The sequence below is a fragment of the Xenopus tropicalis genome, chromosome 2 (genome assembly GCF_000004195.4).
Source record: "Xenopus tropicalis strain Nigerian chromosome 2, UCB_Xtro_10.0, whole genome shotgun sequence".
Lineage (NCBI taxonomy): Eukaryota > Metazoa > Chordata > Amphibia > Anura > Pipidae > Xenopus > Xenopus tropicalis.
Window position 1 is genome coordinate 88,226,290 of NC_030678.2, and position 22,721 is coordinate 88,249,010.

The 22,721-nt window shown below is 37.3% G+C and overlaps 1 protein-coding gene across 2 annotated transcripts in view; it reads right to left on the bottom strand.

Annotated features, from left to right (window-relative positions):
- Nucleotides 1-22,721, bottom strand: part of csmd2 (CUB and Sushi multiple domains 2) — a 554,847-nt gene that overhangs the window by 146,142 nt on the left and 385,984 nt on the right. For both annotated transcript variants that reach the window (XM_018091826.2, XM_031896919.1), the window contains one exon: nucleotides 21,938-22,120. In XM_018091826.2, the coding sequence (XP_017947315.2) occupies nucleotides 21,938-22,120 (183 nt within the window). The remainder of the gene's footprint in view (nucleotides 1-21,937; nucleotides 22,121-22,721) is intronic.

Consider the following 22,721-nt stretch of genomic DNA (forward strand, 5'->3'; position numbering starts at 1 on the left):
TTATTACTGTTGGAATTTGCCTACTGGTGACACCCATACATGCACATACTAGCACACACAGACCAACTGCATAAAGTTATAGCAGGCAACTTTGAAGTTATATAGAGAACAATGCAACTAAATTCATCTTTGAACATGGGTCTAAACACACACAATATGTCCCTTGCCTTCAGCAATTAAAATCCTTTCAAGCAGCATGCCTCAAGAAGCTGCTTAGTGTGGATGGCAAATATATAAGCTTTCCTGCCACAGCACAATATTAAGCCATTTCTTTTGGGAACCTTGTCAGGATGTAAATAGTGACAGTGCAAAATCCAATGAAACAAAGTTCCAAGTCACAAACAGGCCTTAGAGGCATTAGCAGTGCACAAGATATGCAGTAAATATAAAAAAGCCAAGTATGTTTCTTCAGTCTTATAAACTACATCAAAGGAAGCATTTTCTCTATAAAGGATGCCCTCTAGCTAATTGCTCTGTCTAAAGGATGAAAATTTCCATTGGGAGATCTTTGTTTTGTCATTGAATATATTTGTAGAAAATCAGCTCACCTCCAGGTTCCTTCTCTTTAATGTAAGCAGTGAATGTGCTTTATTATGCAGTGTCTCTAGTTCACTTCTGCCCCTCACAGATGCTACCCAGGAGGTAGACAACAACAACAATTTTTTTTAATTAATTTACATGGGAACCATCATTAATCTATAAAATGGATGTAGACTTTCCCACTATGTTAAACTGGACTGTTACACAACATTTTTTTTTTTAATTTTTGATTGTTTCGAAAGTATTGTACAGTATTTCTAAACTCAAAGCAGCAGACCCCTGTGTATACCTCTGACAACAAAAAATGTTAAATACTTTTCTGTTTAGATAAAAGAATGAATTCCAATTCTTTAAAGTGATATTTATGAAGATAATGTTACCTTAATCTAAGGGCAAATTATTCAATCTATATATAAAAAAGGAATGTACATTTCTATATATTATGAAATATTTAGGGTAATTTGCAAAGACCCTGGACAGAAGAGCAAGAGCACTAAGGGACTCAAAACCCTGCCCCTTAGTGATCATTCAGAGAGCGCTTCTGTGTATTGGCTGCAAAAAAATGCAGCATTAGCTGACGTAAACCAGCCCTGTCCTTACCGCATACCACAGAGCAGGCTACTCTCATTCCTTAACTTACACATCTGAATGATGCACGAGTTAGGGGAAGCGTAGAGTGTAGAAGAGCGACACCTATGTACCTCCACCCTACTGCACCTAATAAACAGACAGCACTGTATTTATGGTGGCGGTTGAATGTCTTTGTGCTCCAAAAGATACATACATACATTTAGGAGCAGATTTAGTGTGAAATGAGACCTCACTACAGAAAAACTCTCCTACTTTCTATTCATTCCTGGGGATTTTAGAAGCATATTTATCAATGGGTCAAAGTTAGAGTTCACCATTTTATAAATGCACTTATAAAAATCCCATAGGAATGAATAGAAAGTTGGGAAGTTTTTTTTTTTTGTACTGAACACTAATCTCACACTTTGATAAATCCACCCCCTAGTGTGCAGGCAGGGTGCATAGTACAAAAATATGTCGGATTGCCCCTGTTTTGGCACTGTGCTCTTATATGTCTTATATGTTGTAATGACACATTTTATCTAATGGGAAATACTGCATTTTAGGTAGTGAGGAAGTAGTAACTCACAGCAGCAAAGAATAGTAGGAATTTACTGGTCTACAACAGTATACTGAGGGTAAATAGGTATCAGGCATCCATAATTATGATTGATCAGAAAAGTGGCATGCATAAAATATTGTTGGAACCTGGAGAAACATGGTAGTTCTAGTGCATTGAATTAATGGAGGTCTACATAACACCAAACATTTTCAACTTAATTTAAAAGTGTAGGAATACAATTTAATTGCATCACTAATTTTTTAAATTATTCACATGTGTGGCATTATGCAGAGATAAAAAAAAATGTGAAATATATGACTTAAAAGAGAATAGGAAATGTTTCTTCAATAACTGAATCCAAGTGGGAATGAATTGTTGGCTGGAGTGAGTATAGTCATGCACAAGAAATTGATATGCTGTAGAATCCTGGGTGAATTTCCATATAAAGGTTCTCTGGGCACAACAACAGTCTCACACATTTTTCATGCATAGAAATTTAAAATTCACTTTGATAATTTCAAAGAACAATATGCTCTCATCCTTTCACACCTGATGATTAGACCTCTATTACGTAAACAATAAACAAAAACAACAGTGCCCAACACTTCATAAATTTGGCCTATACCCCTGTACATAGTTTCCAGGCGTAATTATTCCATTCCAGTTTCCCTTAAGACTAAAATAACTTGAAGCAGGACACTCATTTCAGATGTCCACTCGAAACAACTCCAGATATAAAGATATGATTGCTTCCATGTACTGTAAGTAAACATCTGTAAGCTCTTTGGTGCAGATAATCCTATCACACTGTCTTGTGAATTATGCAGCTTTGTGCCATTCAAATGCACAGCACAATAAATAAAATACAAACATAAATATATAAAATATGTCTAGGGAGTTGGCAGAGCCACAAATAATCTTTTCCCTTGAATGTTCACAATATGAGGGTTATAACCAAGATAGCTACAACGTCATTTATTCTGCTCAGGCTTTTTACAGTTCGGGCTTCGCTATCTCTTGAATTCAATGAGAAAGGGAACTTAGTCTATGATGGAATACAGGAAGAAATCCACTATGACTGTAAATATTGAAGATAAAACATCATATAAATTAGAGAGAATCATATGTAATAGTTTGTGTGCTGACATATAAATATCGTCGTGATCATTCCTTTTTAAAACTTGGCTAATATACCAAATCTTCTCATAATGATGATGTAAGAATGGCATAATGGAAAGTTGGACAACCTATACAAATTGCTGGTAATAATTCTGCACTGAGGTGTGGGACATAAGAGCTGGGACGCATTATTTATTGAGACACTTACTAAGAAACCAGGAGCCAAAATAGAAGTAAATTCTATTTCTGTATGTGCATCATAATGGCAGACGAATTAAATCATTATTTCGTATTGCTGAATTAAGGGGAATTAAGGCTGTGTCCCTTCCAAACTGTTCATGTGCTTATTGGCTGCTTTGTTCCTATTACTGATGGAACAAACTTGATCCAGACATTTTACTTAAATAGCTTACTATGTCCAAGCATGTTACTAGACTTATATTTTATAGATCATCAAACACTGTCCATCTATGCCTTTTAAAATAAATGCCTTTATTTTAGTGACTTCCTTTAATTTTGTCAGTGCCAAAAAGGCAGAAAGAGCTGTATGTTCCAAAACCACTACATTAGATAGTCAAAAGAAATCACAAATTGATTCACTAATTGATAGTAATTTATAGTAATCTTTTATGTATAATTTTTTTTATACAGAGTAGTTTTTGGAAATGTTCAGCATACAAAGAAATTGCTGCAGTCCTAAAATTATTATTTGGAGATGCCCGTGATGGAGAACCCTCTAGTTTTTTTTTTTTGGTTCCTTTACCATGTGGCAAGGTGCCTATGCCTCTGTTCTTTCAGGTGCAAGAAAGCCTGTATTTACCACCTAACTTTAGAAAGCTATTAAGTACTGGATGAATTAAATGAGCTGAATGACATTCAAGGCAGGGGCATGCCAGGGGATTTCCTTGTCCCATTCAATACTAACCCTGTAGTACACACTGCATACAAATGGTATTGTAAATAAGTCCTTTGGTAGTAGAGAATAATATATGATTGTGAAATTTTCACTTATAGACACAGTTACCAAATGGCGCAAAAAATACAAAAGCTTGTCACAGTGATCCATGGGAGATTTAGGTTTCTTGGGGTATATTTATCAAAGAATGCTATTTTTACCCTTCGACAAATAAGCCCCCAAAAATCCTATACAAATTAAGAGAGCGCTTTACCCAGAGGCGAATTCTCCTTTGATAAATATACCCCTTAGAGGGAATAATGCCCTAAGGCATTAACATTCATAACTGCAATTATATTATTAATTTTTCAATGCATTTTTTTGTAACCAATTCTCTCTAGAGCTTAGCTTTAAATGAATGTTCATGCATTTCCTAATGAAATCTCTACACATTATAATTATCAAAGTAAATGTTTTATAATAGGAACCATAGAAGTTTAGGGGGCATTGCCTCTTCTCTTCATGATAACCATGGCATTAAATCTCACCAAAGTTATCTCACCCTAGCTTAATATCTACATGTAAGTATTGTTGTTTATTTAATAAAATAAAAATGTTTAATGGGTAGTTTCCATTTTGGTGGTCAGAAAAGCTGCAGTATATTACAACAGATTACAGACACAGGTACAAAGCAGATTTTTTTTTATTAGAATGACATTGGAAATAAGTCACCAGTGGCTAGGCATTATTTATGTGTATACTTTATATTTTCTGCATGCTGTACCAAATAATGTGATAAAACCCCCAACTAAAATCATGAATTATAGCCTGTAGCCTATGACGAGAGTAGATGTGGATACTGCAAGCCCGTGTGCGTCAAACACCTATTACCTATCATTAATTTTTAATTAGCACTAGCTGTGTTTTGATGTCTTAATGTCATAGACTGCACACTCAGATTATACACCTGAATATGTTGCTGGAAAAACCACAATTTAATAGTACTGAATGATTCAGGAAATTCTTGAAAGGCAGAGGTGGTCAGAGCTTCCAAATAAGAGATAGGGAGAGAAGCCTCATAGATAGCTGGCCAGTTTCTTCTAAACTTTTGCTTTTCATTCAACACTCCCTGAATAGGTTTATTATTCAGAAACTGCTGTCTATCACAAAGAGTGCAATTGCCTAAAGTAGTCATTATTTGCAGTTTGGACTTGCCTTGCCCAGTGCATATAGATTATTAAAAAAATCAGCTTTCAATTAAAATATGTATTTGCTTAACCAAAGACATCGCATCACGTTCTAAGATGTGGCCGACAGCAACCACTTAGGAAAGCCAACAACAGTTTTCATCAACATCTTATGGATTTAAAACTTTATATCACAGTACCTATAGAGATGTAATACATGGGAAAGACATTAATGTTGTGTTAAATGTGACAGCTGTTCACTTGTTATACACATACCTTGACACACTGAACACACATCACACACATTAAGATATCATCAACATATGCACTAAACTTAAATCCACTTACAAAAACACAGTAGGGGTTAATAAAAGGCAAGTTTGCCCAGTTGCAGTAACCCATAGCAGGTAGCATTAAGGGTGAAGGCAAGAAGAGCTACTTAGTCGCAGCTACTTGTCACGGCTACTAAACTATAGAACAGTGATCCCCAACCAATGGCTCATGAGCTGTTAACATGTTGCTCTCAGTGCCCCCAAACCAGGTAGTTATTTTTGAATTCCTGACTTGGTGGCAAATTTTGGTTGAATAAAAACAAGATTTAGTACCAAATAAAGCCTCCTGTAAGCTGATAGTATGCATAGAGGCTGCCTAATAGCCAATCTTAGCCCTTATTTGACACCTCCATGAACTTTTATGATGCTTGTGTTGCTCTCCAAGTCTTTTTATATTTGACTGTGGCTCACGAGTAAAAAAGGTGGGGAACCCATGCTATAGAAAATACCCTGCCCTAGACAATACTGAGAATTGCCTCTGCTAAAACACACATGGGGCACATTTACTAATCCACGAACGCTCCGAGCGTTCGATCGGTGTATTTTTGGCGACTTTTTCGTATTTTTCACGACTTTTTCGTACTTTGCGACAAAATTTGTGCGACAAAATCGTATTGTCGTGCTGAATACGAAAGTTTTGGATTCTTTCAAGCTTCGGTATTGTGACATTCCTTGGGCCAGGTTGGAGCTGCACAGTCCCATTGATTCCTATGGGAGGCTTCCAAAACCATGCATAGAAGGAGCAAAGTTGGAAAGGTTTTCCTGCATTTTATGGCGGATACGAAAATTTTGTGTCTTTCGGATCGCCAATACGATATTATCGTGACTAATACGTTTTTTTCGTAAGCATATTCGTGATATTTGCGATTTTAAGAAATTATCGTATCCAATCCGAATATATCCCATTCGAGATTGGAACTCGCGTTTTCATGAATGTGCCCCATAGTCAGAGTCAATTGTCAGTAAATGATCAGCATTGTCTATTTTAGTAGCTGTGAAAAGTAGCTGCTACTAGTAACTTTGTGTGTATTCACCCTTACTTGTCACCTGTTTAATTATTAAAATTATTGCTTGAAATAGGTTACTTTACCTGGACAAATGTAGTGCCTTTTTATTAGATAAGAGGTTAAAACTAATTCTTGTATACAAAATAAACAGTGCATAGGGGCACATTTACTAACCCACGAACGGGTCGAAATGAGTCCAATTGCGTTATTTTCGTAATGATCGGTATTTTGCGATTTTTTCGGCTTCTTTACGAATTTTTCGTTACCAATACGATTTTTGCGTAAAAACGCGAGTTTTTCGTAGCCATTACGAAAGTTGCGTAAAATCGCCCGATTTTTCGTAGCGTTAAAACTTACGCGAAAAGTTGCGCCTTTTTTGTAGCGTTAAAACTTAAAAGGTGCAAAGTTTCACGTAAGTTTTAACGCTATGAAAAAAGCGCAACTTTTTGCGCAAGTTTTAACGCTACGAAAAATCGCCAGATTTTACGCAACTTTCGTAATGGCTACGAAAAACTCGCGTTTTTACGCAAAAATCGTATTGGTAACGAAAAATTCGTAAAGACGCCGAAAAAATCGCAAAAAATACGAAAAAGTCGCAAAATGTTCGTTTTCAAGTCGGAACTTTTCCAATTCGGGTCGGATTCGTGGGTTAGTAAATCAGCCCCATAGAGTTATTCAACCTACTGCAAATTTTTTGCAGTGGTTCAGTATAATGCAGACATTTACATTATTTCCAATTGTAACTTGTCAGTGTTGCTACTTGGTGACGCTAAAGAGATTTGTGATTTAGCACACTTCACTAAAATGGTGCAGTCAATTTAAACTGTGCTGCTTGTCCATTAGGTGACTGTTGGAAAATCAGTGTAATGTACAGTAATTTTTTTTGATGCTCGCCTGTTTTGCTGTTTCACAGATTTTTTGCCGTTTCGCTAATCTTTTCATAGATTCGCGATCTTTTCGGCGAAGCAAAATGGGACAGATTCGCTCATCACTAATCTCTTGAAGTGGCTGAATTGAGGGCAATATAAAAATACCTTGTGTTTTAGCAAAAGAAAGTCCCATCCAGCCATTCTAACCGAAAAAAATGTCTCTTCATTCATTCTTGAATGGTTTCTAAACTACATGATTAGATACAGTATCTGGGTCAGATGGGTCACAAAATCACAAGTTACAAACAAGCAACAAACTGGATTTCATAATTAAAAAAAAGACCAACTCCGGCCATACATTAAGGTGATAAATTCCCAGAGGCTTAGATGAACTACTTCAAGAATACGTTTCATGTAATAGAGTTTCCATGTTGGGAGGCACAGCTCTGCCATCTGGGCCATAGCTCACTATGTTTTAATGTACATTGTTTATTATTTATTGACTTGATTATTTAGCACATACTGAACTATTACTTGATAAAAGCTGTGGAAAATATGGACTGTGTAAAAGGGCTGCGTGTTTCTGGCTGCCATCTACATAACTCCATAATACCCAACAGAGTGAAATGAGAAGACTTTTGCATTATTTACAGAAAGAGCCAAAGCTGATACATTTTGCTTTTGGCATATTTATAATACACCTAACACTACCCCATCCAAAGTACAGTACTACCTTTAGATCAATTATTAAGTTATCATTTACGTTTAGAATTTGAGAAGAAGCACAATTATAGTTAACATTAATGTTCTGTATAGTTAGGAAAGTCAATGCAGTAAGGCTAATACTAAACTAGGACTTAATTCCATACATGCCCCTTTGCAACCTATAGTGAGAACCAATGCACCTCTTCAGCCTACTCTGGTGAATTATGAACATACTTTAATCTAACTGAACCCTGGAAATACCATGAGGCTGGAACTGCTGGTAATTCCATGGTTCCTCTAGATCAGTGCTGTCCAACTTCTGTTGTACCGAGGGCCGGAATTTTTCCGACCTACGTAGTGGAGGGCCGATAATGGAAGCCAGTTTTGACCACTCCCCTTTTTGAAACCACACCCACTTGAAACCACACCCATGTTATCACATGACCATGCCCATATTAATGGTTGTAGTACAGCAAAAACCTGCCATACTCTGCCTTCCCTACCCTGCCTGTGTGTGCCATACTCTGCCTTCCCTACCCTGCCTGTGTGTGCCATACTCTGCCTTCCCTACCCTGCCTGTGTGTGCCATACTTGGCTGGTTTGTGCCATACTTGACCTGTGTGTGCCATACTCTGTCTGCCCTACCCTGCCTGTGTGTGCCATACTCTGCCTTCCCTACCCTGCCTGCGTGTGCCATACTTTCACTGTGTTTGCCATTCTTGGTTGGTTTGTGCCATATTCTGCCTGTGTGTGCCATACTCTGCCTTCCCTACCCTGCCTGTGTGTGCCATACTCTGCTTGCCCTATGATGCCTGTGTGTATGGCACATACAGTGACACAATGCTGGCACTGCTCCTACAGTCTGCACAATAACTATATATTAAAAAACTTTTTAATTGCAGTACCACCTCAGTATATATTCTTTTTGTAGTGTGCAGGGATTATTTGTGGGTTTCTGCTGCTCCTGAGGTGTGAACAGGGGAACAATGGGGGTGATTACAGCCTGAGCCTGAGGTGTGAACACTGCAGGGGGTGAACAATGCAGAGATTAAAAGGTGTGAATAACACAGGGGATTACATATTTAAACAATACAGCCTGATTACAGCCTGAATCTGAGGTGAGAACCATGCAGGGGGCCAGTTAATCTCAGTACCATTTAAAGCTTACACAAAGGTAAGCCATCAAATCAGCCAGACAGGTGGGGGGCCACACAGAGGGGGGTCGCGGGCCGCATGCGGCCCGCGGGCCGCCAGTTGGACAGCACTGCTCTAGATAGTTGCATTAATAGCTGCAAGTAATTTGAATGCTAATGTAGTTTTTAATGCCGTTTGCTGGATGAGACACCATTCGAATATAAATGCAGGGAAGGGGAACAAATGTGCTAGAGCTTGCAAGTAATTTACCAATATGCATCCTAATTTGCATCCATAGTAATGCATTATACGAAATATGTGGTGAATATAACATAGCATATATAACATATTTATCAAAGAGTGAAATTAAAGCTTGCCACAGTCCACCAGAGTAAAAATTCCACCACCCTCTATTTAGTTCTATTGGATTTTCAGAAACATATCAATCAAATAGTGAATTCTCACTTTGAAAATTAATAAATGCCCCTAAAAATCCCACAGAAATAAAGAGAGCTTTAAAATTTTATCCTGTTGGGCTATGGTAAGCTTTAATTCCACTCTTTCCTAAATAGGTTCCTTAGTATGTAGTTAGACTGGATTTCTAAGAAAAAAAGCATTGCATTTTTTGAGTCTGAATTTCCCACTTTAAAAATTGTATTGCGTACGTAAATTAGTCTTTTGGTCTGCTATGTACTATCTTGTATATACTGGATTTTAACAGGGAAATGTGCATATACAGTACATAACCACTGCACACCTATGAAACTATAGCCAAACTGTACATTCTGCACCAAGAATTCTATTTCACAACAACACTGGCAGTGATTTCACATAGATTTACAGCAGAGTATACAGTGCTTTGTAAATCCTCTGCAAAATGTCTCTACCTAATCCTACAACTGCATGAAACTGATGCTGACCATATTGTATGCGCTTTAATCCTGCATGCACACATTCTGTATTGTACTGCTCAGACCTTCTGATTAAACTTTTTATCTCCTAGTCTGGGTTCAACCCATATGTGTGTATACGTGTAAACCCTTATAATAGTACACATGGGTTATTTTTAAGTTCTCTATTGAAATTATTGCTAATTGACATGCATTATTAAATATATCACAATGTCTTTACAAAGAAGTAAGGCTGAATCTATCAAGCAACATTCTTTTTTCTACGCACACGTTCAAATTAGGTAGCAGTCTGCCACTGCATAAATAAATGAATAAAGGCAATAGATCATTGACATTTTTTATGCAGATTTAATGCTGTGGAGAAGGAAGAAGTCTATTCATAATTGTGGATGAGAACCAAAACTAGAGAATAGCCAGCGGAGTTAATATAAGAAACAGAAAGACCCCTGTGTATATAACATATAACCATTACACAGCCATGTTTTGGGCCAGAGGCACTGAGAGCTGGATGAGTAGGTTTGTGAACTGGTCTGCAAAGACATCACGCTGGCACACAGCCGGGATGTGGCTATCCCCAGCTGCGTTTTACTTGGGGGCAAACGACTAAAAGACTGTGTGAGCACGGCCACGTCTCATAACCCTGACTTTCCTAATAAATGTCTATCATGTATACTCATTGTGTCAGCGCCATTTGATGGGGCAGAAGGAGCAACTGCCAGGGGCCTTAAGCATTGTGAGAGATTGCAATGCATTCAGGGAAAGTCTATCACATGCTTCCCGATGCACAGATTGTGGTTACCTTGTATGTATTCAGCAACAGTCTCAAGCTCTCACCACACACAGAGACGAACAGTTTAATGAATGCTCTGTACTGGATTATATAGCACAAGTCCAATATCTTAATCCTGGTACTCACACTGAGAAACCCAATGAAAAACCCTCGAGCACTGATAACTAAATCTTCTTAAATACTTGACATCTCTCTGGGACCAAGGAAGTTTACAATAACAAGTTAGACTAATGTATCCAGCCTGTACCCCTCCATTTCAGTAAAGAGGATACTGAATGTGAGAGAAAGACAATAGAAGTAAGCTATTTGCGTGAACGCTAACATTCAGCAATATTAAACCAATCAGAGCTAATATTTAGTTTCACATAATTAAAATATGAAACTGAATACTAAATTCTCTCTGTATATATTAGTACATGTATTATTATGCTCCTGGCTCCCGGGAAAATCATTTTGCATAAATGTATTACTTTCTGATTTGAAATGTAAAGGTTCATGCCCAGACGGAGTACAGCCTCATCAGCAGAAAGCCTGAGGTATTTATGTTATCTGGCACTAAGTACTATTTTACTGTCTCTGGGTTTCTTGATCAGCGCTTGTGCAGGGGTGTATAAACTACACTTTTTATCACACAGTCTTAGCCAAAAACTACATAGGAAGACACAATCTCAACACCCATATCCTGCAGCATGCTACATACCATCTGTATCTGATACAGTTTCTTTCCTAATAACTGTTCACAAACAAGCAATCTATTTATCATTTCAGTTTAGGTAAAATTAGAGTAATGGTTTACTTTACTATGGTAGACCATATTTTACCCATGTTCCTAGGCAGTTTGCCGCAGAAGAAACCATAAATAAAACGGTTTCAGTGTATCACTTACACCATATGGGGATAGGTCTGGGTTGGTATTGGCTGTCATATTTTAACAGAGTGCAAAATGGTCCAGGGATTAATTGTGCTCCAAACTAAGCACTGCAAATAAGTAGAAGCTGAGCCATATACAGAATACTGGTAACACAAAGCTAAAAAAGTGCTGCTAAAAGGTTAGTTCTCATCAATTTCTGCAATAAAATTGCAGACATCTGAGCTTTATCCTTCTTATGAACTCCATAAGACATAAGGCAAGTAATGCTTTAGGTAGGGATTTACTAAGGTGATTTTGTAGTGGTGGACAGGATGCAAAGTTAGATGCAAAGAAAAAGGCACCAGGACTGTATTTCCACCAATGAATACAGTGCAGCTGCGTTTTCCAACACTATATTCATTAGGAGTGGGCAGGGTTATGTGGGCATCACCTTAGATGCCACCTAGCTTGTGCATCATTCAGGTGGCTAAGTAAGGGAGCCCCAGTGGGGGTAAGGTACTACAGAACCCTGTAATTACTACCTGCCTATGGCAGTGATGTTTCTTGCATCTTGCTCTGGATTCAGAATAAGCTTAATTAATATATTTTGCCTCAAGTACTCAATGTCAATGAGCACTACAGGTCTTGTATTGCCCTAGCACATGTGGAAGGGGATTTTATAAATGACCCCTACTACGTCTAAATAAAGAAGCATGGGTATAAACCACATATTAACATATAAACTATCATTACGCAGTCGCATTTAATATCCCCCAAAGCTTAAAAATTAAGTAGATAGCTTAAAAATGCTATGTTTAGCATCCAGAAATATGTATAATATATATATATAAATATAAATATTTCCTTAACCTTTGCTGACATTGTATATGTGAACTTCTCTGCAATCTGTTTATATTTTATATTTATGCTCAGAGGGTCTACTTGCAGTATGGCTTTGGTCAGGGTCAAATGGGAAACATGTGCCCCTGAATTCCTGCTGTGTTTCCCTGCATAACTAAGGACAGATGAGCAAATGTCATCTAAAGGTGGCCACACACGTGACGATTTGCGATCTTTCGTGCGACCATCGCACGAAAGATCGTCAAATCGCCACTAACCTTCAGGGCTGAAACGGCAGATAAGGGGGTAGAAACAATAGGATTTCTACCTCCTTCTGCCGATTCAGCCCTGAAGGCAGATTTTGATCAGGCGCCTTCTATGGCGCCCGATCAAAATCTTTTAACCTGGCCGATCGGGCGACTTGCCATACACGCACCGAATATCGTCCGAAACGAGGTTTCGTACGATATTATCGGTGCATGTATGGCCAGCAAAAGACCATTGCTAGCTGTTCAGGGAAAGCATTGTCTTGATGTTCACTGCTGGATATCACAGACTAGATCTAGATTGCAGCACAATACTTGTTGGCGCATTTGTTTACCCACTTTATTTACAGTAGATGTGTATTTCTGCTTTGAAGAAAGCTGAAAATAACTAAGATTAATTGAATGTCACAAACTAGATAGTCAAGAAAAATCACTACGCACCATGTAACATTTCTAAGCTATTATTTTTTTGGCCTGAAATGCTCTTTTCATGAAATATGAACTCTGTTCACAGTTATGCCCTGTTCGCAAACTTTATTCACTGCGTTAAGGAGCACAGCTATTATAATCATCTCTTTAACCTAGATGCAAATAAAGGGGGGCATTCATATTCTCCCTCGGTAAGTGAACTGCAGCTCTAACCCAAGAGATATCAATGAATAATTACAGCTAATTCCCATGTCTGTCGGCAACCCTTCTCATTAGCTTACTCGATACTATGCAATTATCCACACAAGACACAGACTATATATATCAGCAGTGATGCGTCTCATATTCAATCCAAACTCTCCAACATTTAGCCGTTTTCATTCTAATTTCTTTAACCTTAGATGCTTATGAAAATAGGGATTATTAAATAGGAATTATTAAAGGTGAAAACTAAAGATAAATGCAAGGACATAGACATGTTTTAGGTAGATATAAAGCAACTGCTTGATGCAAATTTCAAGATTTGTGGACCCTGAAACAGTATCTAGAATTTTTTGACTAGACACATTCTATCTATCTATCTATATCTATCTATCTATCTATCTATCTATCTATCTATCTATCTATCTATCATCTATCTATCTATCTATCTATCTGTGTGTCTGTCTGTGTGTCTGTCTGTGTGTCTGTCTATCTGTGTGTTTGTCTGTCTGTGTGTCTGTCCATCTTTCTATCCACACATGCATTTTTCATACACAGTGTTTTTCAGCCTTTAACACGTGCTTCTTGATACAATATACGCACATAAAATATCAGATGTTTCATTATAAACATTGTAGATTATACACAGCAATAAAACTATGCTCTTTTGGCATAGCCCATGGCAATATTTTGCTGCCCTGTGAGATATGAGAGTAATTGGTCATATTTTTTATGTTTTCCGACTCGGTATTCATAAATCCCCCTCAGCTTTCACTAGGAGTAAAAAATAAATAAATACAATATGAAGAGTGATCTAAATAACACACACAATAACAATCACTTTTCTTGGAAAATGAGGCAAAGTGACCTCTACATGCAGTGAAATTAAGCCATTTAAATGAACTGGCCTTAAAGCCTATGAATTGGTAGGATAATGTTCTAAAACAGTGATCCCCAACCAGTAGCTCGGGGGCAACATGTTGCTCCCCAACCCTTTGGATGTTGCTCTCAGTGCCCCCAAACCAGGTAGTTATTTTTGAATTCCTGACTTGGAGGCAAGTTTAGGTTGAATAAAAACAAGATTTACTACCAAATAAAGCCCCCTGTAAGCTGATAGTGTGAATAGAGGCTGCCTAATAGCCAATCACAGCCTCTATTTGGCTGTTCCATGAACATTTATGATGCTTGTGTTGCTCCCCAAGTCTTTTTACATTTGACTGTGGCTCACAAGTAAGAAAGGTTGGGGACCCCTGTTCTAAAATCACTTAATGGGTAGATAATTCCAAAGCCTAAATGAATTTATTGTTCTGAATGTGATAATAATTACAATTGTTTAATTTAATTGTCAGATTCTTGGGCCCTTAAGTAATTGGTATTGTTTATAGTATGTTTAAAGTGAAGAATCCAATAAAACAGGCATCTTCTACAAAGAAAATACTGTATGTCATTGTGAAAAAAAAACCACACACCTATGGGCTTATTTATCAATTTTCGAGTTTGTGAATTCAAATTTGTTTTTCTAGGCCTCCCTAACTCCAATCTTTCCCCCTACAGTCTATATTAAGTACTGCTGCCAGAATTCTCCTCCTCTCATCCAGGAGAGTTCAGGCCCTTCTCCTGCTAAAGTCCTTATCGTGGCTTCCTATTAAACAAAGAATATCTTACATAACTCCTTCTCTTAACCTTCAAAGCCCTCCATTCCTCTTCTCCTCACTACATCTCTTCCCTTGTGTCTCCGTACGTTTCTGGCTGACTCCTTCGTTCCTCGCAGAGCAATTTTTTGGTTGCGCCCCCCACTACTACTGCTGTTTCCTGCCTTAAACCTTTCTGCCTTGCTGCCCCTTACATTTGGAATACCCTCCCTGATTTCCTCCGGAGAGAATCCTCCCCCAGTCTTTTTAAAACTAAACTTAAAGACTACCTTTTGGAGCACTCACCCAGCACCTGGCCATATAGATTGTAAGCTCTATGGGGCAGGGGCCTCCATCCTCTTGTGTCTTTGACTCTTAACTTATTGCAACTGTATTTATTGTTGTACTTTGTATTTATCTATTATTATCTTAATAATCCCGTTTGTATTAATGTATTCTACTGTACAGCGCTGTGTACATAAGTAACGCTTTATAAATAAAGATATACATACATACATAAAATAAACTTGCATACTGAATGCTTGCTTATTTATTACAAAGGAAAATGCATATATCTCAAATTTTTTGAGTTTATGAGCTCTGGAAGCTTGAAAATCTCAAAAAATTGAGTTTGAGAATATGCCTTTACTTTTCCTATGACAAATTTCTTTGACTTCTATAGAAACTCACAATCTTTTACATGGCAAATTTTTACATTTCAAGTTTTGGGTTTTTTTTGCACTTAATGAATACCAGACATTCGAGTTTTCAAACTATAACTTGAATTAGGGATCAGTTCAATAAGAATCAGTTCAATGTAGTTTTGGAAGCAATTTTGCCCCTGAATGCATATATTTGATTCAACACTCAGAGCAGAGAACATGCATCATCAGCTGACCCACCAGACAAAAAGTTTCTCTAACAGTTGCCTGAAAGACCAATCCTTGCACTTCTAGAGAAAAAGAGAACAGGTATAAACCACTACTGCAAGAGAGGCAAAGAGAGAGTGCCAGTAAGATAAAGCACAGTCAACCTCCATTAACAGGTACATCACCACCCCTGCCCCCTTAACTGCAAGGGAAGAATACAACAATTATGCACTATGAAATGGCAGACAGATATTGTATATTGTCAACTCCTAGAGAGACAAAGACTAGTCACCCATTATTAATGCCAGGTGACAACCACGCCATCAGATGCAATGAATAAGAACTAATGAATAACATAAGGATGAATCAGTATGTGTCTTCAGTAAACCGTGTGCTCTGTCTCTGGAAACCCAACTGGTCACAGCAGGTCACAGGGTCACTCACTCTAATATTCTCATTATATAATGAACAAAGCAGTAACGTCATTGAAACTGGTTGGTGTGGGTTTCATTCTACCTGCACAGATTACAGAAAAGGCTATTTTAGACTTGTTGGCTTACTGCCCTCCATTGCAGTTCAACATTTCTTCAGGTTCCTAAAGGTCTCATTTGCAAGTATTACCTGGAATGCTCAGCATCTAGGATTATGCCATATTTTAGATCCCCATACTTTGTCTACTATAAAACATTAAACATAACCCGATAGGATTGTTTTGCAACCAACATAGATACATGCAGCTTAGTTACTGTTAAGTAAAAGAAACAGTGTTATTATTACATAGCAAAGGAAAATCAGTCATAGAATATAAATTGCTTGCTTAATTAGGAGTCTGTGAAAAATGGCTGGTTTTTCACAGCTTTCTAGATAATAGACCCCATACCTACGATCAAAACAGTCACTCTCCTAGAGTGTGTGAGACAGTACATAAGCATTTGCCCTCATCATTAAAGATCTCATGCTGCCACCCCTTCTGCTACTTTGGCATCAAACTTTGGGAATCATTGGAATACAGTGTTGCATAAGTTTGATTCAAGAGAAGCAGTGCTTTATTAACAGTAGGCCCTGGTGCACAAAGCTGTGATGGAAGTGGTAGTAGCTAAGTATTTAAATATCAAGAAACAGGGAAATAAGACTAAGGAGTAGATATCAATTTATAGGTACCTGCTTTCTTTTGCCCCACTGGGTGTTTTTAGAATATGATACCACCGCAGTGGATCTCTTGTGCTAATGGGCACAAAGGACATGTTTTTTTAACAAGATGGAGGAGTGCAGCCTTTTCCCCTCTTTCTGGCTAATCAGGCAATTGCTATTACTAAAAGCATTTTATTGTTATGTCTTAAGTCAAAGGACTCCAGAGTATCTTCTAATGTTGTTACTATTTCAGTTGAATTAACTCTTGTATAATGCATTTTTATTATATATGCTACATTAGTCTGCAATGCATAGTCATTGTTACATTGTGCAACCCCTGTTACACACTACTTGTGCCTGCAACTATTTTGAAAATTTAAAAATAATAGTAGCTTGAGTGCACCTTACACACTGTACTGGATTCATAAATGATCCCTAGTGTGTGGTTTGTCCATACATACACACATACTAATTGGGGGGAATTCACAAAAGTTTTGTGAAAATGTTGTTTGTGCACCAAAATATTTTCTTTATACAGACTTAAGCCAAATTAACCTATCAACATTTTTCCCTGACATTTTTGTTATGGCGAAGACATTTTGGCTTCATTGTGCAATTTGCAATGATACAAAGCTAAAACTATATGCCCCATGGAGGAAATGTTACTGGCTATTGGTACTGCTACTGGCAGTTTTCTGGACTTCTGGAAAGATTAGAATATACAGTATTCAGTAGCAGACTATGCAGATCTTATTAGAAATGACATTATCTAACAGAACTGAATCTTAAAAAATAATGAAAAAAACATGTTCATATTCTTACTTCTCCTATGTCTTCTTGTTGGGCTTTGTTAGACATGGGGACACCATTACTACTACCACTTACTACTACTACTACTTGTTGCGTTGCAGACAATCTGGATCCTTTTTCCCCCCAATTTAATGTCCAATCTATTAATTAACTTTTAGTATGATGTGAAGAAGAATATTAGTTGCAACTGTGCTTTATTTTAAATGATTTATTTTTGAATTATTTAGCTTTTTGTTCAGCAAACCCCCAGTTTCAGCAGCTATCTGGTTTGCTAGGGTCCACAGTACCCTACCAGGCAGAGTTTAGACACTAGAATAGGAGATGGTTTCAATAAAATAAACGATAAAAAACAACAATAAAATTGTAGCCTTACAGAGCTATAGTTTAAGGGCTGCCAGGGTCAGTGACTCCAATGTAAAGGAGTCAAAGGTTGAAAGAGTAATACAAAGAAGGTCAAAATTCAAAAAGTAAAAAAAAAATACCAAAATGAAAAGTTGTTTTCTATAACATTCTAAAAGTTAACTTGAAGGTGAACTTCCCTTTTAAACAAAGATTAAAGAACCGTATAATCTATAATTTATATTCATAACATGAGTAGTTTATTTTTGAGCAAAATATGGCAAACTGCATGTCTCCAAACAGCTTATTGGGATCAGAAAGCAACTTTCATAATCAGTTAAAATTGCGCCACTATGTATGACCATGTGGTCTTTGGCTGCATTGGTAGCACTATTGGCCTTTATTAGAGAAGTAAATATTAGTGTTTTCAATAAAACCTACAAAATGATATTGTGTATGTCTACACTGTAATAGATTGGTAGCACCAAAAAACCAATATGCCTTTATATATCATATATAAAGGCTTATATATTATTAGACTGCAAGCAGCAATACAAATTTTTACTGAGATGTAGGTCTACATTTTAAAGCAGATATAAAATGTACTATAGGTATTTATAACAGAATGGATTTAAGTCAACATAAACAAGGGGCAAATGACAATTATGGATTGCTAAAAATCTATAAGAAAAAAACCCTTTCTTAAACAAAAAAAAAAAAAAAATTACTGCTAATGATATTTTATTTGCAGATGTGGGGAATTTTCATATTGGTGTCAATGGTCTTTTATGGCTCTGGCCTTGACACACACATGCCCAACTCTTCTACCATAATATTATGGATGATTACTGGTTTAGATAATAATAAACCATTGGACTACTGACTTTGGTCAACAGTATAATTAGCAATCATGGGTCTAAATAATTAATAATGTCTTACTTGCTATGTTTCACTCTGATCTGCAATCATTAGGGCCCTGCACTGCTTTTATAAGCTACATAATAATATGTTGGGGAGGGATCCTGAAAACATGGGTAGAATTTAAGAAGAAGAAAAATCTTCTCATAAAAATCTAGGAATTGTGCTAAAGAGTGACATAGAGTACAACGTTCTTAAAAATTGCTTTGAGATAGGGTAAAACGATCATTGCTATATGTTGGTCAAAAAAAAAAATGAGTTAACCTGTTTCTAACTATTTTATTTGCATTGACTGTTCATATCTGTACAACAACAAATAACTGTACTTTGCTACCAAATGCATATGCCTGTATTGCTATGTACTACAGAAATTTTGCAAATAAAAAACTGTTACAAAAAAAATTGCTTTGAGATAATCAGACTAACTACATTCACCAAATGCAACAAATAATGTATTTTGCTTTCCAGCTTGTAGTAGAGAATACAAATAGCCGATTTGTTGATTTTGACACTTGTGCAATATAGCACCTATATTTGTAAATCAGCCCCAGTACCAGGAAATGTTAAATCTTAGGTAGCAGTAAGCCTGGGGTTCCAATTTTTTAAGCCTAAGTAACATAACATATAATTTGCGGGCAAATCCATGCATTGGCATGGGGTTAATAACATTGAATATATCCTGACAAAGATATAATTCACAATAATTGTTATGCATTCATTTTACAACACTTTGTGCCCTAGGTATGGAGCCAACAATAGTATTAAAGAACAAATTCAGAATAGGATTGGATCCACTGACATCAATTATATACTAAGCTTATGTACCTTCATCTCTTTCTTCAGAACACCAGGCTACACCACCACCACCTACTCAGTTCCTTCTATTATTTCTCAACCTCTCTATTATTTCCATCTCTGCCTCCTCCTTTCCAGGTAATCCGGTAATTATGTGTGTAAAAATAAATTCTGTGAAGATGTGTGTTAAAACTTTTTTTGTGTGAAGAGTGAGAAGGTAAGCAAATGTTTAGTTCAGTGGCAGTGTGTGAACCTCTGTTCAGTATGTGGGAGAGACCGCAGTGTATCTATGGGTATTCATAAGAATGCAGTATTGCTTGCTTATATCCCTTCTGTTTCATTGTGGTCCTAAGAGCTTGTTTGTGCGCCTCTGAGTCACTGTTTTATTCCAAGGCATTACATGATATCAAAAAATAATCTGACATATTTCTAATAGCTCTATCACACACAACCAAACCAGCCAGCCCCCACACACACACATCATGGTCAATTGCAGCTAATGTTAAAGCACATAAAATGAAGAATAATGCAGTGTAGGTAATGGACTGGCCACATCCTTCTGGTTTTTCAGCATATCTGTCAAACCTATGACAAATTAGCTGTTAAAAACTACAACCACCAACAGCAGCCATTTGACAATGCTTGAAGGTGTACATCATATAGCCTCCCTTTCCTGAATCTCAGTATTGAGAAGAATGCATTTCCTGTTTACCAGATAACTGTCAGCAGACATAAACATTTAACATTTAGGATGATGAAAGAAGACTACATCATTAACAATAAATAATTCCACTGATCTGTATTGATGGGTATAATTGAAGAGGATGCGAACTCGCAAATGAAGGGGGGACCAGAAGCTACAGGGGGTTTCAACGTATGATGAGATATATCTTTTTTCTAAAATATAGAGGGGGGGGGGGTAAATTATTAAACTGTGGGTCCCAGTAACTTCTAATGTTACATAGGCAGGTTTGTGAGGGAATTGAATAGGTATAAGATGCAAATGATGTCCCTGGGTCTTGCCTATATACTGGAAGCTGTGCCAAATGACCCCTGTCACTTGCTGACTAGCATGATATAAAGTAGTTTTCAGCCTCCTGCGGGTATTATTTGCACATATAGCAAAAAAAGCATATATATTGAATAACCAGACATTCCCATATTTTATCATCTGGAAATATTGCAGCAACTGAATTTTATTAGCCCCAAACCATGTCCCAGCATTCATTGCTTTCCCACGGTGCCTTGCACCTGCCACAGGATACCACCATAGAAAGCTTAACAGCCAGCAGACAAAATGCTTAATTCAAGACACAAACTTGCTCTGCTGTCTGGCATTCAGCCATATTTGAAAGTTTTCAACAATATTCCTTTGTAAAACATAGTGGTGCTCTTGCTATTAGTTAGTTACATGCTGTGACATCTTCCACAATCCAGTGTTACTAAGTATACTAATCCCTGGATTGCCAGTGTCACAGCTCTTAGTATTGTTGGGCCTACATCAGTGATAAGGAACCTGTGGTTCTTCAGCTGTTGTTTACATCAAAATCCTACCTGTCTACGCATAACAGACTCTTGTAGCACAACAACTGTACATTTCCAAGCTACAATTTGTATTGCAGTATATAGAGCTATCTCTTGTCACAACTGATACAATAACATGATTCTTACCAGTGGAACTTTTATAGATATGAAAGTGAATGAAATATTTTACTAATATCTTAAAAAGGTATGAAATCTTTCCTTGTTTTATTATGCATTCTTGTTTTACAGATCTGTACAACTAAATTCCTTGAGGCACTGTGCAGGGGGTCCTTAAAACACAAAACAGAGCGTGAAACAGCTAAATTCACAGAGAAATTATGTTCAGAACCTTGTCAATACTGAGACAGTTAATTCAACTAACAACACAGCACAAGGTACATTAAAAAAACTGCCTGATTGCTGAAATTCTCTTCCTCTAAATTAAAACATGAATATTTCATGATAAAAAAATAAGGTTCTCCTAGAGAGGCAGTTACTCCAGCTGCACCTCTCACTCGTCGAGCTGCTTAAATTACTGCTGAAAATGAAATATGAATGTTATTAGCATGCGATTAGTATTTTCATTTGCATAGCACTCTGAGTCCTTATTGCCTTGGAGGGAAGAATGGGGTAAGAAAATGGGTGGCTGCACCCATTGCTAGCTGATATTCCATATATATATTTACATGTACACAGGCTCCTGAAGCACTTACACACACAACCAGGTTTCCTGGCAGACCACTGGCTGTTCTTTTGGCAGGTGATTGATGACTGTCCTACCAGCTCGAAAGCTGGCTGGCACCGGAATACCAGAGTGTCTCCATGCCGGAATCTGGAGCCTTCTCTTATTCCAAATGCAGGAATTCCTGGGTCCCCACAGCTGCCCTGGTCTATTTCTGAAAGACAGAACATAGCAAAACAAGGTAAAATTGGACATGTTTTAAATAAAATGGACGTGGCATCAGATAACAGGTGGTGTCCAGCTGATCCAGTCTGCTCATTGAGATCTATATATGTTAACATTTCCTAAGAACCTACAATGCATTTACAGGACAAAATAGAGTTTTTTTTGCATGATATGTTTTTAATTTCTGATTCCTATGGACACTGCTGTGTCTTCTGCTGTATGGTAATCTACCTTATCAAATTTGTGCCGTTTTACCCTAATTCACTTAATTTAGCTTCAACCCACATTTATTGTTGTATTCACTTAACAGCCAGGTGGTAGAACAGCTATTTTTTTTAGTTTTTATTAGCCAAGAGATGCAAATGATCTGGGGCAAAAAATAAAGGTTATTGTGAGATATCGAAGATCTCTCACAGCTCCCAAAAGACTGGTTTGGTTTGCTTATCCAAAGCATAAGGTGGGAATACCTAGAGGTGGTCATTGCACATAAGTTACTATACATATAGGACCTTATCTACAGAGGCCTGAACTAACTTAAGTGCTAGAGCACAAATCATGCCCCTAACTGCTCATTCAGTAGCTCGGCTGTG